This window comes from Stegostoma tigrinum, chromosome 26 (genome assembly GCF_030684315.1).
Source record: "Stegostoma tigrinum isolate sSteTig4 chromosome 26, sSteTig4.hap1, whole genome shotgun sequence".
In the NCBI taxonomy this organism is placed as follows: domain Eukaryota; kingdom Metazoa; phylum Chordata; class Chondrichthyes; order Orectolobiformes; family Stegostomatidae; genus Stegostoma; species Stegostoma tigrinum.
Genome location: NC_081379.1, coordinates 1383298 through 1397419, shown reverse-complemented (window position 1 = coordinate 1397419; position 14122 = coordinate 1383298). Strand labels below are relative to the sequence as shown.

General features: G+C 43.9%; 1 protein-coding gene across 1 annotated transcript in view; it reads left to right on the top strand.

The window, feature by feature from the left end:
• Positions 1-14122, top strand: part of LOC125464066 (syntaxin-2) — a 72622-nt gene that overhangs the window by 34115 nt on the left and 24385 nt on the right. Inside the window, exons 4-6 of the mRNA XM_059654883.1 lie at positions 5120-5194; positions 10806-10879; positions 12112-12220. Of these exons, the coding sequence (XP_059510866.1) occupies positions 5120-5194; positions 10806-10879; positions 12112-12220 (258 nt within the window). The remainder of the gene's footprint in view (positions 1-5119; positions 5195-10805; positions 10880-12111; positions 12221-14122) is intronic.

Below are 14122 nucleotides of genomic sequence, written 5' to 3'. Positions count from 1 at the left end.
GTGATACATGACAAAATCAAACACAAGCAAGTGATGTGGGGAGGGGGGAGAACGTTTGGGTGGAGCGGGATCAGAGGAAGTAACTTTGACCTCCCTTCGCTTGGTCACGATTGCATTATAAGTTGAAAATCCAAACACCAAAAGCAGAAAATGAACAGCAAGTCGTCAGCTCATGTAAAAGAGATAAGAAAGGTTATTTGCTGGTGGGGTTTGCTGAGTGTACTTTGATAAGACTGAACAGAGCTCTGGCTCAGTGAGTAGCACTCTTGGCCTGACAGACAGAAAACTCTAGGTTAATGTCTCATTCCAGAGACTTGTGTACACTACCCAGACTGCCGCTTGTATTGCAACACTGAACGAGCCGTCCCTTATCTCGGGCATTGTCCTTTGGGTAGGCTGCTCAATGTTTATCTCTCCATGTACACCATTTTCTTTAAAAAAAGAAGTCTTTCAATCATCTGAGTCATGGAGTTCTCCAGCACAAAAAAAATCTGCAGCAGTCAAACACAGCCACTTTACAATTCCAGTCCCATTTTCCAGCAATCGGCTAAGAGCCCTGTATGCCTTGATATCACAAGTGCACATCCAAATGTGAAGAAGGTTTCAGCCTCTACCACCCTGACAGGATCCCAGGATCCTATCACCCTCAGAGTTTTTTCCTATTCATTTGTGGGATGTGGACCTCACTGGCTGGGTCAGCATTTCCTGCCCATCTCTAGTTGCCCCATGCTGCATTTGAGCTGCCGCCTTGAATTGCTGCAGTCTACCAGCTGTGGGTTGATCTACAGTGCCATTAAGGAGGGAATTCCCAGGATTTTGACCCAGCAACTGTGAGGGAATGGTGATGTATTTCCAAGTCAGGATGGTGAGAGGCTTGGAGGGTGACTTGGTGTTCCCATGTATCTGCTGCCCTTGTCCCTCTAGATGGTAGTGGTCTTGGGTTTGGAAGGTGCTGCCTGAGGATCTTTGAGTTTCTGCAGAGCATTTTGTAGATAGTACACACTGCTGCGACTGAGCGTCAGTGGTGGAGGGTGTGGATGTGGTACCAATCAAGCGGCTGCTTTGTCCTGGATGGTGTCAAGCTTCTTGAGTGTTGTTGGGGTTGCACCCATCCAGGCAAGTGGGGAGTATTCCATCACACTCCTGACTTGTGCCTGGGAGATGGTGGACAGGCTCTGGGGAGTCAGATGAGTTACTCGCTGTGATATTCCCTGCTTCTTGCCAGCTCTTGTAGCCCCTGTTAATGTGGTGAGTCCAGTTGAGTTTCTGGTCAACGATAGCCCCCAGGATGTTGCTAACAGGGGATTCAGTGACGGTGTCACCATTGAATATCAAGGGGCGGTGGTTGGATTGTCACAGCCTGGCATTTGTGTGGCACAAACGTCACTTGCCACTTGTCAGCCCGAACCTAGATATTGTCCAGATCTTGCTGCATGTGAACGCGGTCTGCTTCAGTATCTGAGGATTCACGAATGGTGCTGAGCTTTGTGCAATCATCCCCACTTCTGACCTTATGATAGAGGGACGGTCATTGATGAAGCAGCTGAAGATGTTTGGACTGAGGGTACCACCCTGAGGAAGTCCTGCAGAGATGTCCTGGAGCTGAGATAACTGACCCCCAACAACGACCACCTTCTATGTGTCAGATAGGACTCCAACCACCGGAGACTTTGCCCCAATACCCATTGATTCCAGTTTTTCCAGGGCTCTTTGCTGCACTCGGTTCAACGAAGCCCCGATGTCAAGGGCTGTCATGCCCACCTCACCCTTTGGAATTCAGCTCTTTTGTCCATGTTTGATCTAAGGCTGTAATGAAGCCAGGAGCTGAGTGGCCCTGGTGGAACCCAAACTGGGCGTCACTGAGCAGGATATTGCTGAGCAGGTGCTGTTTGATAGCTCTGTTACTGACACCTTCCATCACTTTACTGATGATCGAGAGGAGACTGATGGGGCGGTAATTAGCTGGGTTGGATTTGTCTTGCTTTTTGTGTACAGGACATACTTGGGCAATTTTCCACACTGTCAGGTAGATACCATGAGACCATTGAAGGAGGCAGAGATGGATCATCCACTCGGCTCTTCTGACTGAAGATTGCTGTGAATGCTTCAGCCTTACCTTTTGCACTGATGCGCTGGGCTCTTCCATCATTGAGGATGGGGATATTTGTGGAGCTGCCTGCTTCACTGAATTGTTTAATTGTCCACGACATTCACAACTGGATGTGGCAGGACTGTAGAGCTTAGATCTGATCCTTTGGTTGTGGGATCGTTTAGCTCTGTCTATCACTTGCTGCTTTCTCTGTTTGGTGGCTCCACCAGGTGGGCACCTCATCTTCAGGTATAGCCTGGTGCTGCTCCTGGCGTGCTCTCTTGCACTCTCCAATGAACCAGGGTTGACCCCCTGGCTTGATGGTGATGGTTGAGAGGGGGATGTGCCGGGCCGTGAGGTTACAGATTGTACTGGAGTACAATTCTGCTGCTGTTGATGGCCCATAGCGCGTCATGGATGCCCAGCCTTGAGTTGCTAGATCTGTGTGAAGCCTGTCCCGTTTAGCACGGTGATTGTGTGACACAACACGATGGAGGTTATTCTCAATGTGAAGGCACAAGGACTGAGCGATGGTCACTCTTACCAATACTGACATGGAGAGATACATCTGCAGCTGGCAGATTGGTAAGGATGAGGTCAGGTATGTTTATTCCCTCCTGTTGGTTCCCTCACCACCTGGCGCAGACCCAGTCTCGCAGCTCTGTCCTTTAGGACCCGACCAGCTCGATCACTAGTACTGCTGCTGAGCCGCTCGTGGTGATGGACGTTGAAATCCCCCACCCAGAGTATATTTTGTGCCCTTGCCATCCTCGGTGCTCCCGTCAAGTGTTGCTCAACATTGACAAATGTTGGTTTGTCAGCTGAGTGAGGACGGTATGTGGTAATGAGCAGAAGGTTTCCTTGCCCATGTTTAGTCTCAAGCCATGAGACTTCATGGGGTCCAGAGACCATGTTGAGGACTCATAGAGCAACGCCTTCCTGACTGTGTACCACTGTGCCACCCCCTCTGCCGGGTCTGTCCTGCCCGTGGGACAGGACCTATCTAGGGATGGTGATGGTGTTGTCAAGGACATTGTATGTAAGGTCTGATTCTGAGAGTATAACTGGGTCGGGCTGTTGCGTGACTGGCCTGAGGGACAGCTCTCCCAGTGTGGGCACTAGCTCCCACATGTTAATGAGGAGGGCTTTGCAGGGTCGACAGCTGTTTCTGCCGTTGTCTTTTCCGGTGCCTGGGTCGATGCAGGTGATCCAACCAGCTTCATTTCTGAGACTTTGTTACAACTGAGTGGCTTGCTGGGGCATTTCAGAGGGCAAGTGAGAGTCCACCACATTGCTGTGGGTCTGGAGTCACATGTAGGCCAGACCAGGTGTGGGTGGCAGATTTCCTTCCCTGAAGGAGATTAGCGAACCAGATTGCCAATTGTCAGAAAACCCAATGATTTCTTGGTGATCAGAGATAATGGGAACTGCAGATGCTGGAGAATTCCAAGATAATAAAATGTGAGGCTGGATGAACACAGCAGGCTAAGCAGCATCTCAGGAGCATGATGAAGGGTCTAGGCCCGAAACGTCAGCTTTTGTGCTCCTGAGATGCTGCTTGGCCTGCTGTGTTCGTCCAGCCTCACATTTTATTATCTTGGATTTCTTAGTGATCAGTAGATTCTTAAATTCAGACCATTTTTAAAATTATTGACTCAAAATTCTGCCATCTGCCGTGGTGGGTTTCGTACCTGGGTCCCAGGACATTTGCTGAGTTTCTGGATTAATACTTTAGCGATAATATAACTCAGCAATCGCCTATCCACTTCTCTTGCATCTTCCCTAAACCTTCTGCCCCTCAACTTCAATCTATGGCCCCTGATTATTGATCCCTACTCCAAGGGGAAGGGTTTCTTCCCAACTACCTTGTTTGTGCTGCTTATCATTTTGTACATCTCAATTATGTCCCTTGTTAGTCTGCTCTGCTCTAAGGAAAGCAGCCGTGGTCTGTCTAATCTCTCTTCATAACCAAAACTCTCCAGCCCAGGCAGCAACCTGGTAAAAGTCCCAATGCACCGTTTCCAGTGCGATCATATCACTCCTAGAGTGTGGATTTCAGAACTGCACACAATACACAAGGTCATGTTTTACATAGCCTCCCTGCTTTAAACTCCATGCCTTGGCTAATAGACAAATATCCCGTATGCCACCTTAACCACTTTATCTATCTCTCTCACGACCGTAATAGATTGCTGGTATGCACACCTAAAGGCCCTTTGATCTTCAGTGCTTCCCAGGATCATACCATTTGTTATGGGTTCTCTTCATTTGAAGTTTGTAGGAAAATGTATTTTAAAAAGTCATCTTTTGTTAAATCACTGGCTAAGCCAGTACTTTCTGGCCTTGAGAAAATGTGCTGAGCTGCTGCAGTCCGTGGGTTTGTAGGGCTATCACAGTTAGGGAGTCATAGGATATTGATCTGCAAGACAGTGAAAGAAAGGCCTTAAGTCGAGATGGGGTTTGAAGGAGAAGTTTCAGGTGGTCTCGTGCGTCTAATCCCCTTTTCCATCTAGGGAATAGGATAGAACTTGTGTTTGGAAATTCCTATGAAAACGACACCGCTATGTTATTGTAGCACAGCTTGTTAATCGTACATGCTCCTCTCCTTGTGTGTTGGTGGAAGGAGAGAACATCGAAGGTGGTGGATGGAGTGCAGACAAGCAGGCTGCTTTGTCCTTGGTGTTAAGCTTTGAGACCTGTCCCTATCCAGGCAAGTGGGCAGCATTTGACCACACCCTAATTGTGCTTTCCCAGTGGTGAGCAGGCTTTGGGTGTTGCACAATTACAATGTGACCACATTTCAGAATATTTTCATAGGACATAGTGTTTTGAGATCCTGAAGATTTGTGAAAGTATTATATAAAGGCCTATCTTAGTATGAGATGTGGAGAGCAAAATTAGAACCCTAATATCACTGACAATTTCCATCCATCACTGTATCAAATTTAAAAAGTCTGACAAAGATTTTGATTCCAGAATTCCTTCTTAGCAGCTTGCAAGTCATTAAATATTTTCTTTTTTCTTAACAAGAAACCAAAGAAGAACTTGAAGAACTTACATTATCAATTAAGAGAACTGCAAACAGAGTCCGAAATAAGCTGAAGAGTAAGTATTTTCAGTTGAGTCAGAGATATTTTGATTATTTGCACATAGTTTAAACATTTGGTAAAAACTAAAGATATTACAAGAGGAAGCTAATTTAAGTTGTGTATGAAAAGTTGATGGAAGCATAAAGGAGAATTAGAAAATATTTGAAGAGGAGTTAAATAAAAAATGCAGGACTGTGGAAACAGCAGGATTGTGGGAATAATTAAATAGCTCTAGCTAAGCCCCTCTCTGTGCTGAATGATTCCTATGAAATATCGAACCATCCAGCATGAATTCATATGCTGTCTCTCTGAAGAGAAATTTCTCAGCAACTTGGCTAGAGTAGGTGGTGATGATCAGACATACAGCTCTGAATTCCCCACATCTTTAAAGATTGCAGTTTGTATCCTTCCCAGTATGTATCCAGTACAGGGCCAAAAAGGAATAAAAATTCATTTTCCTCCCAACCCCAAACTCCAGAAAGAAATAAGCTGGTCCTCACCGTGTAAGGATATCCTTACAGGTATTGGTAGTAAGACACCTGGGGGAGTAGTGCTGAGTCTCTTCATTCATGCTGAACAGACATAAGTACTTCTCACTGCCATTCAGAGCTTATTATGCTGGCAGTTTTGCATCTGGAAGGAAAGTTTGTTATTTTTAAAAGACATTATAAACTACATGTCTCCTCGTTATAATAGGCCATTGATATTTTTGTTGTTTGGAATTATGGTATGTTTTGTGTTCTAGTATTTTGTGAAAAATTCTCCTTCAGCCCTAGTAACTGGTTGAAACATTAATCATGGGCAAGAAACTGTCATGTGCATTTTTCAAAGCAATCTGACACCCAAGTCCCAACCTAATTAAGGATGAGAAAGACTGTTCTGTTAATTAATTAATCTATTCAGAAGTTTCTGATCCTGAATTCGTACTGTTTTGATTTTGTCTGAAAGACCTTTCATGAGGAACTTTTGACTAAAGTCTTTTGGAAGGTTAGGCGTGTTATGGCAGGTAAAGGTATAAAGTAAAGTCATCACAGTCCTGCCAGGCCATGGGGCTGCTCTGTCACTAGAGAGAGATGCGTTCTCATCTCCCTTTTTGAATGTGGACAATTTGAGGCTGTTTTTGATTGTTATTTTTCCAGCAACTCGTCATAGAACATTACAGCACATTACAGACCCTTCGGCCCTCGATGTTGTGCCGACCTGTCATACCGATCTCAAGCCCATCTAACCTACACTATTCCATGTACGTCCATATGCTTATCCAATGACGACTTAAATGTACCCAAAGTTGGCGAATCTACTACTGTTGCAGGCAAAGCGTTCCATTCCCTTACTACTCTCTGAGTAAAGAAACTACCTCTGACATCTGTCCTATATCTTTCACCCCTCAATTTAAAGCTATGCCCTCTCGTGCTCGCCGTCACCATCCTAGGCAAAAGGCTCTCCCTATCCACCCTATCTAACACTCTGATTATTTTATATGTTTCAATTAAGTCACCTCTCAATCTTCTCCTCTGTAATGAAAACAGCCTCAAGTCCCTCAGCCTTTCCTCGTAAGACCTTCCCTCCATACCAGGCAACATCCTAGTAAATCTCCTCTGTACCCTTTCCAAAGCTTCCACATCCTTCTTATAATGCAGTGACCAGAACTGTACGCAATACTCCAAGTGCGGCCGCACCAGAGTTTTGTACAGCGTCACCATAACCTCTTTGTTCCGGAACTCGATCCCTCTATTAATAAAAGCTAAAACACTGTATGCCTTCTTAACAGCCCTGTCAACCTGGGTGGCAACTTTCAAGGATCTGTGTACATGGACGCCGAGATTTCTCTACTCATCTACACTACTAAGAATCTTACCATTAGCCCTGTACTTTGCCTTCTGGTTACTCCTACCAAAGTGCATACCTCACATTTGTCTGCATTAAACTCCATTTGCCACCTCTCAGCCCAGCTCTGCAGCTTATCTATGTCTCTCTGCAACTTACAGCATCGTTCGTCACTGTCCACGACTCCACCGACCTTAGTGTCATCTGCAAATGTACTAACCCATCCTTCTACGCCCTCATCCAGGTCATTTATAAAAATGACAAACAGCAGCGGACCCAACACCAACCCTTGCGGTATACCACCAGTAACTGGTCTCCAGGATGAACATTTCCCATCAACTGCCACCCTGTCTTCTTTCAGCAAGCCAATTTCCGATCCAAACTGCTATATCTCCCATAATTCTATTTCTCCGCATTTTGTACAATATCGAACGCCTTGCTGAAACCCATATACACCACATCAACTGGTTTACTCTCATCTACCTGTTTGGTCACCTTAAAGAACTCAATAAGGTTTGTGAGGCACGACCTTCCCTTCACAAAACCGTGCTGACTATCCCTAATCAATTTATTCTTTTCTAGATTATAAATCCTATCCTTTATAACCTTTTCCAACACTTTACCAACAACTGAGGTTAGGCTCACTGGTCTATAATTACCAGGGTTGTCTCTACTCCCCTTCTTGAACAGGGGAACCACATTTGCTATCCTCCAGTCATCTGGCACTATTCCTGTAGACAATGACGAGTTAAAGATCAATGCCAAAGGCTCAGCAATCTCCTCCCTAGCTTCCCAGAGGACCCGAGGATAAATCCCATCCGGCCCAGGGGACTTATCTATCTTCACCCTCTGAAGGGTTTCTAATATCTCTTCCTTGTGAACCTCAATCCCACCTAGTCTAGTAGCCTGTATCTCAGTATTCTCCTCGAAAACATTGTTTTCTAGAGTGAATACTGTTGAAAAATATTCATTTAGTGCTTCCCCTATCTCATCTGACTCCACACACAACTTCCCACTACTATCCTTGATTGGGCCTAATCTCACTTTCGTCATTCTTTTATTCCTTAAATACGTATAGAGAGCCTTAGGGTTTACCCTGATCCTATCCGCCAACAACTTCTCATGTCTCCTCCTGGCTCTTCTGAGCTCTCTCTTTAGGTCTTTCCTGCCTACCTCGTAGCCCTCAAGTGCCCTAACTGAGCCTTCACATCTCATCCTAACATAAGCCGCCTTCTTCCTCTTGATCAGAGATTCCACCTCCTTCGTAAACCACAGCTCCCGCGCTCTACAGCTTCCTCCCTGCCTGACAGGTACATACTTATCTAGGACACACAGGAGCTTTTCCTTGAATAAGCTCCACATTTCTAATGTGCCCATCCCCTGCAGTTTCCTTCCCCATCCTATGCTCCCGAAATCTTGCCTAATCTCATCGTAATTGCCTTTTCCCCAGCTATAACTCTTGTCCAGTGGTCACTTTTAGGAAGAGTCAGTGCTGCACAAATCATCTTCGGAGGTTTTTTTGGCTGAAATGTGGAGTATCTAATCTTCGTAGCTATTGGTTTTGAGCTTTTAGTCTGCCTTACATTTGTAACATTGAGCCTGTACTTGATTAGAGCAGGGTAACTTAAACAATCACAAAGGAAGACATGGATATTATACATCTTGAGTTCCTTCACATTCTTTATTGCATTTGCAAGTTTTAAAATTTCGTTCGTGGCGTGTGAGCATTACTGCCTGAGCCAACTTTTACTGCCCATTTCTGACTGCCCCTTGGGTAGCTGATAGAGAGTTGCCTTCTTGAATCCGTGCAGTCCTCCATGAGGTTTTAGGGAGGGAATTCCAGGACTTTGACCCAGTGATACTGAAGGAACAGTGATATATTTACAAGTCAGGATGGTGAGAGGCTTAGAGGTAAGTTTTCAGGCAGTGGTGTTCCTGTGTATCCTCTTTCCAAGACCATTTGTGCATTTGGAGGCTGGTGTTGAGGGAGACTTGTTATGAATTTCACTTTGTTTCTGACTCTGCTGTCACTGGTAAACAGAAGATTTTTACTGTTTTAGACTCCACTATTGTCTATGTTTCTTTTTCCCCAGAATTTTAGCCCCTCGTGTATCCTACTTTAAACAATCTCTATCATCTTTCAGTCCCTCAGAGGCCTTCCTCTTCCTTTTTAATCTGGGTTTATTCAGTTATTTTCCTTCTCCTGTTGTAATTTGTTTATGAATCCAGTTTATGGTGCATTTTAGTCTGAGCTTGTCATTTTTGATGTTTATCTTGAATGCTTTGCTTTATGCCTGAAGATCATAAAAGTGAATATTTTTGAGAAGATCAAATTTCTGATATCGGTTCTAAATAGTTTGAACGTAGAACATTACAGTGCAGTACAGGCCCTTTGGGCCTTGATGTTGTGCCAACTTGTGAAACCAATCTGAAGCCCATCTAACCCACACTATTCCGTTATCTTCCATATGTTTATCCAATGACCTTAAAGTTAGCAAGTCAACTACTGTTGCAGGCAGGGCATTCCATGCACTTACTACTCTCTGAGTAAAGAACCTACCTCTGACATCTGTCCTGTATCAATCACCCCTCAATTTAAACCTATGTCCCCTCGTGCTGGCCATCACCATCCGAGGAAAAAGGTTCTCACTGTCCACCCTATCTAATCCTCTAATCCTGTTGTATGTCTCTATTAGGTCACCTCTTAACCTTCTTCTGACTAACGAAAACAGCCTCAAGTCCCTCAGCCTTTCCTCATAATACCTTCCCTCCAGACCAGGCAACATCCTGGTAAATCTCCTCTACACCTTTTCCAAAGCTTCCACATCCTTCCTATAATGCGGTGACCAGAACTGTACGCAATACTCCAAGTGCGGCCGCACCAGAGTTTTGTACAGCTACGACATGACCTCATGTCTCCGAAACTCAATCCCTCTACCAATAAAACCTAACACACTGTACACCGCCTTAACAACCCTATTCAACCTGGGTGGCAACTTTCAGGGATCTATGCTCATGGACACCAAGATCTCTCTGCTCATCCTCACTACCAAGAATCTTACCATTAGCCCAGTACTCTGAATTGCTGTTGCTCCTTCCAAAGTGAATCACCTCTCACTTTTCTGCAATAAACACCATTTGTCACCTCTCAGCCCAGCTCTGCAGCTTATCTAAGTCCCTCTGTAACCTGCAACATCCTTCTGCACTATCCACAACTCCAACGACTTTATTTCCTTGTCCCACAAGTTGTACATCTTGCCTGTTAGAGCACTCTGGAATGCCCTACCTACAGATTTACATTTTGTTTTTTTGCCCTGTTAACCCTCCAGTCGTGTCAAGTTTGAGATATTCTTCTTCCTCCTTCTAAGGTGGGTGGTAAACTATGTAGCTTGTTTCTGTGCTACCTCCAGTGAGTGCCTTGTTGTAATCTTGGTGACCAGAACTTGCCATTCAATGTTTTGTCTGCCCAGAGTGAGTAAGATGACTGTCGCTGATTTGGATTCCACTCTCTGGTGCTGCACCGCAACCTTTTGTTTTTACTAAATGTTGAGTTGGATATATTCATACACTCAGTCTGCTGAAATTTTTGGAACATGGTCAGCCTTGGCAATTCCAATCCCATTCTTAATTCTTGCCTGTTTCCCTTGCCATCTAGTATTTTGTATTTATCTGTACTAAATCTACCATCGCTATCTCTAGATCTTGCTCTAAAACTGTAAATTAACTTGTGCTTTGTGTATCGATCATTCTTATTTTGCTTGATGTTTAACAATGATCCTCGCCTTTTGTTCCAATTTTAGTTATAGAGCAAAGCATTAAAACGGAAGATGACGAAAACCAAGGTTCAGTAGATTTAAGAATACGCAAAACTCAGGTGCAGTTACCATACTTGTGTTTCAAGTTTTGTGTTGACCTGAAAAATGATGTCTTTTCACTTATTTGTTTGAAAGGGCCAAGAATTTGGTCATGCAAGCCAGATGCCTTTTATTTAGACAGGGATACATTTACCATCAAATAGCATTAACAGCCTCCTGTTCTCGGACACACAAAGCTGTTATAGTACGGCATCACAGCGAGTGTACATACAAACATACAGATTAGGCGCAGGAGTTGGCCACTTAAGCCTGATCCGCCATTCAGAAATCCAGGTATAATTGCTCCACATTTCCCCACAGCGGGGAAAAGGTTTTCATCGGTCTTAAGTGTTTGACTGCCATATTTTTAGTCAGATACACTAGACAGCCTGTCAAGATGGTATTGGAAGATTAGGCAGGCAGTAGAAAATGAGATGGTAATTCATTGGTGATGTGGGAGATTAAAGATGAAGCTGAACAAAATTTATGCTGGTGAAGATCTGTCAGTCCAGATTGGTTATCTTGGGTTTAGGATTATCAGTACTGGGCAAGTTCAAGCAGTTTGGAATGTTCTAACTTTCCCCAAGTTATCTCTTTCCAAAATAAGTAAGTTCGTTCAAATGTACACACTTGCATATACATGTATGCACAGGCTCATGAGTATCCAATCCATATAGAAATGGTTGCAACTTACAGGAAAATATTGAGATATGCAGGATTTGAAAACCTTTTCTAGAGTGTAAGTTAGCAGCTTACAATTTAAAGAAAAACTTGCAGTAGTCCTGCCAGGCCGTGGCGCTGCGCTCTCGTTATAGAGAGAGATGAACTGATGCTGCTTTAACCTGCAGGGCACCACACTGGTGAGGGTAGAGGTTGAGAATGACAGTCCTTCATGGTAACCTCTGCTGGTGCAGGAATCGAATCTATTTTGGCAACTCTCTGCATCAGAAGCCAACAGTCCAGTCAACTGAGCTAACCAATCCTGTTGTCTCATAATAATACCTTGTATGGCAGTAGGTAATAATATCTTGTATACCTGAGGTGTAATGGTTATGGGGTGATTCAGAAACCTCATATGAAGTTTTAATCAGTGAGCCTCAGATTTCGCATCATGACAGATCATGAACTAGACTTTGGCTTCAGATGATCATCCAGAGGCTATGATATTGACATAAAAACCAATTAGTAAGAGTCAGCATGAGGACTATTTCTTTGTTTCCTTTAAATTGTTCTACTTCTCTTTAAATTTCAGCACTCAACTCTATCCCGAAAATTTGCGAATGTGATGACTGAGTACAACGAGATTCAAATCTTGTTCAGGGAGCGCAGCAAAGGACGAATTCAGCGGCAGCTTGAGATCAGTGAGTGAATCTTAATGAGATGCCTATTGATTCTGTTGTTATATTGATAATGTGTTGATGAAGGCCACAGAACAACATATTCTGGATCTTCTAAATGTGCTAACGTTATTTAATACAAAGAATGGAACCGAGCTCAAGTAAAACTTAAACTTTCTGTTTGAGCTTTTTATACAATATTGGAATTCAAAACTGCAGTTTCATAGAATTCCTACAGCATGGAAGCAGGCAATTTGGCCCGTCGAGTCTGCAGCTACACTCTGGAGAGCATCCCACCAGATCCACCTCACTCTGTACCTGTAACTCTCATTTACCATGACAAAACCACCAAGCTGGCATATCTCTAGCACTAGCAATTTAGCATGGCCAGTCCACCTAATCTGCACAGCCTTAAACTGTGGGAGGAAACTGGAGCACCTGGAGGAAATCCACGCAATCATGAGAAGAATGTGCAAACTCCACGCGGACGCCCACCCGAGGATGGGATTGAACCCGGGTCCTTGACACTGAGGCAGCAGTGCTAAGTTCTCCTCCAGTTGTACAAATCATTAATCAGATCCCCACTTGGCTAAGTCGTATTCTTTTCTGGACATGCATCTGGGTAAAGATATAATGACCTTGGAATGAGAACACAATACAAAACACCTTTAACAGAATGGAGATAAAAAGGCTAAATTGTGTGAACTGGTTGCATGGACACAATGTTTCTGTTCTGTGGAAATCTAAACAGAAAATGCTGAATGTACTGAGCGGGTTAGGTAGCAACTGTTCAAGAGGAACAGTAAATGTTTCAGGAAGACTGTCATTAGAACAAAGTTCCATTCAGGTTGGAAGGATGAGGAATTAATTTGACTAAGATGTTTAAAATGATGGTTTCAACGGAGAAAAGAGAACTGAATCCTCCTGAAAGGGGAGTTCAGAATGGTGGAGGAGCATAAAGTCCAAATTAGATCTCAGCTGTTCGGAAGTGAGATTGAAAAGTAGCACTTCATACACAGCAGTGGAAATGTGGAGCTTCCTTTCCTTGGTGTGGCTGCTGGGAGTCAATGTCAAGCTTGGAGACTCTGCTGAGTAGGGTTTTGTTAGGTAAGGCTGTAAGGGTGTCATGTGGCACAGATGCATGGTGAGTAGTTTGACTGGGATTCAGTTGAATGGAACAGACTGGAGGGCTGAATGGCCTCCTGGTTTTTAGGTTTCCCATGTTTAACAATGTTTTTTTTGGAAAGGTCTCCGATCTGGGTGTATGGATTATGTTCAATAAATATCCAAGGGAAGAGGGTGCTACCATTCTTATGATTTTTGTTTACATTTTATACCAGTTCCTAAAAATATTACTTCACAATATTGCTTATTGAACATTGTGTTATGATTTTTGAGATTGTGTGTAGAAATATGCAACTGGGAAAGTGCCACCAGTATGTGGAACTGTTGATGGAATTATAAACTGTATAGAAGCCCCAGCATTGGGTATTGTCTCCCTTTTGAGTTTTAGAATGAAAGTTTCCATTAAATTTGCTGTCGTATGTAACACGTGTCATTATTTGTTGGTGAGCAGTGTGTTTTGAACTAACATAGAACATGGCGTCGGAATAATCTGCAGCCAGTAGTTACCTACTGCAGGACAGTACAGTGTCATACAGCACTGAGTTATATGGAAAGGCGATCCTAAAGCTGCCCAATTGCCAAAGAGACACACTAAACCAAAAACAGAATTACTACTAACTGTCTTTTGAGCAGTTCTAGGGCTGAAGAGTTACAGTCGCATGGATAGAGGAGGAGACCCTGTTTTGGGCAGCTCATCATCACCATCACCTCAAGGGCATCTATGGATCAGAAATAAATGCTGGCTCAACAGCTGTGCCCATGTCTCATGAATAAATACATAAACTGGAATTGTTCTTGGAG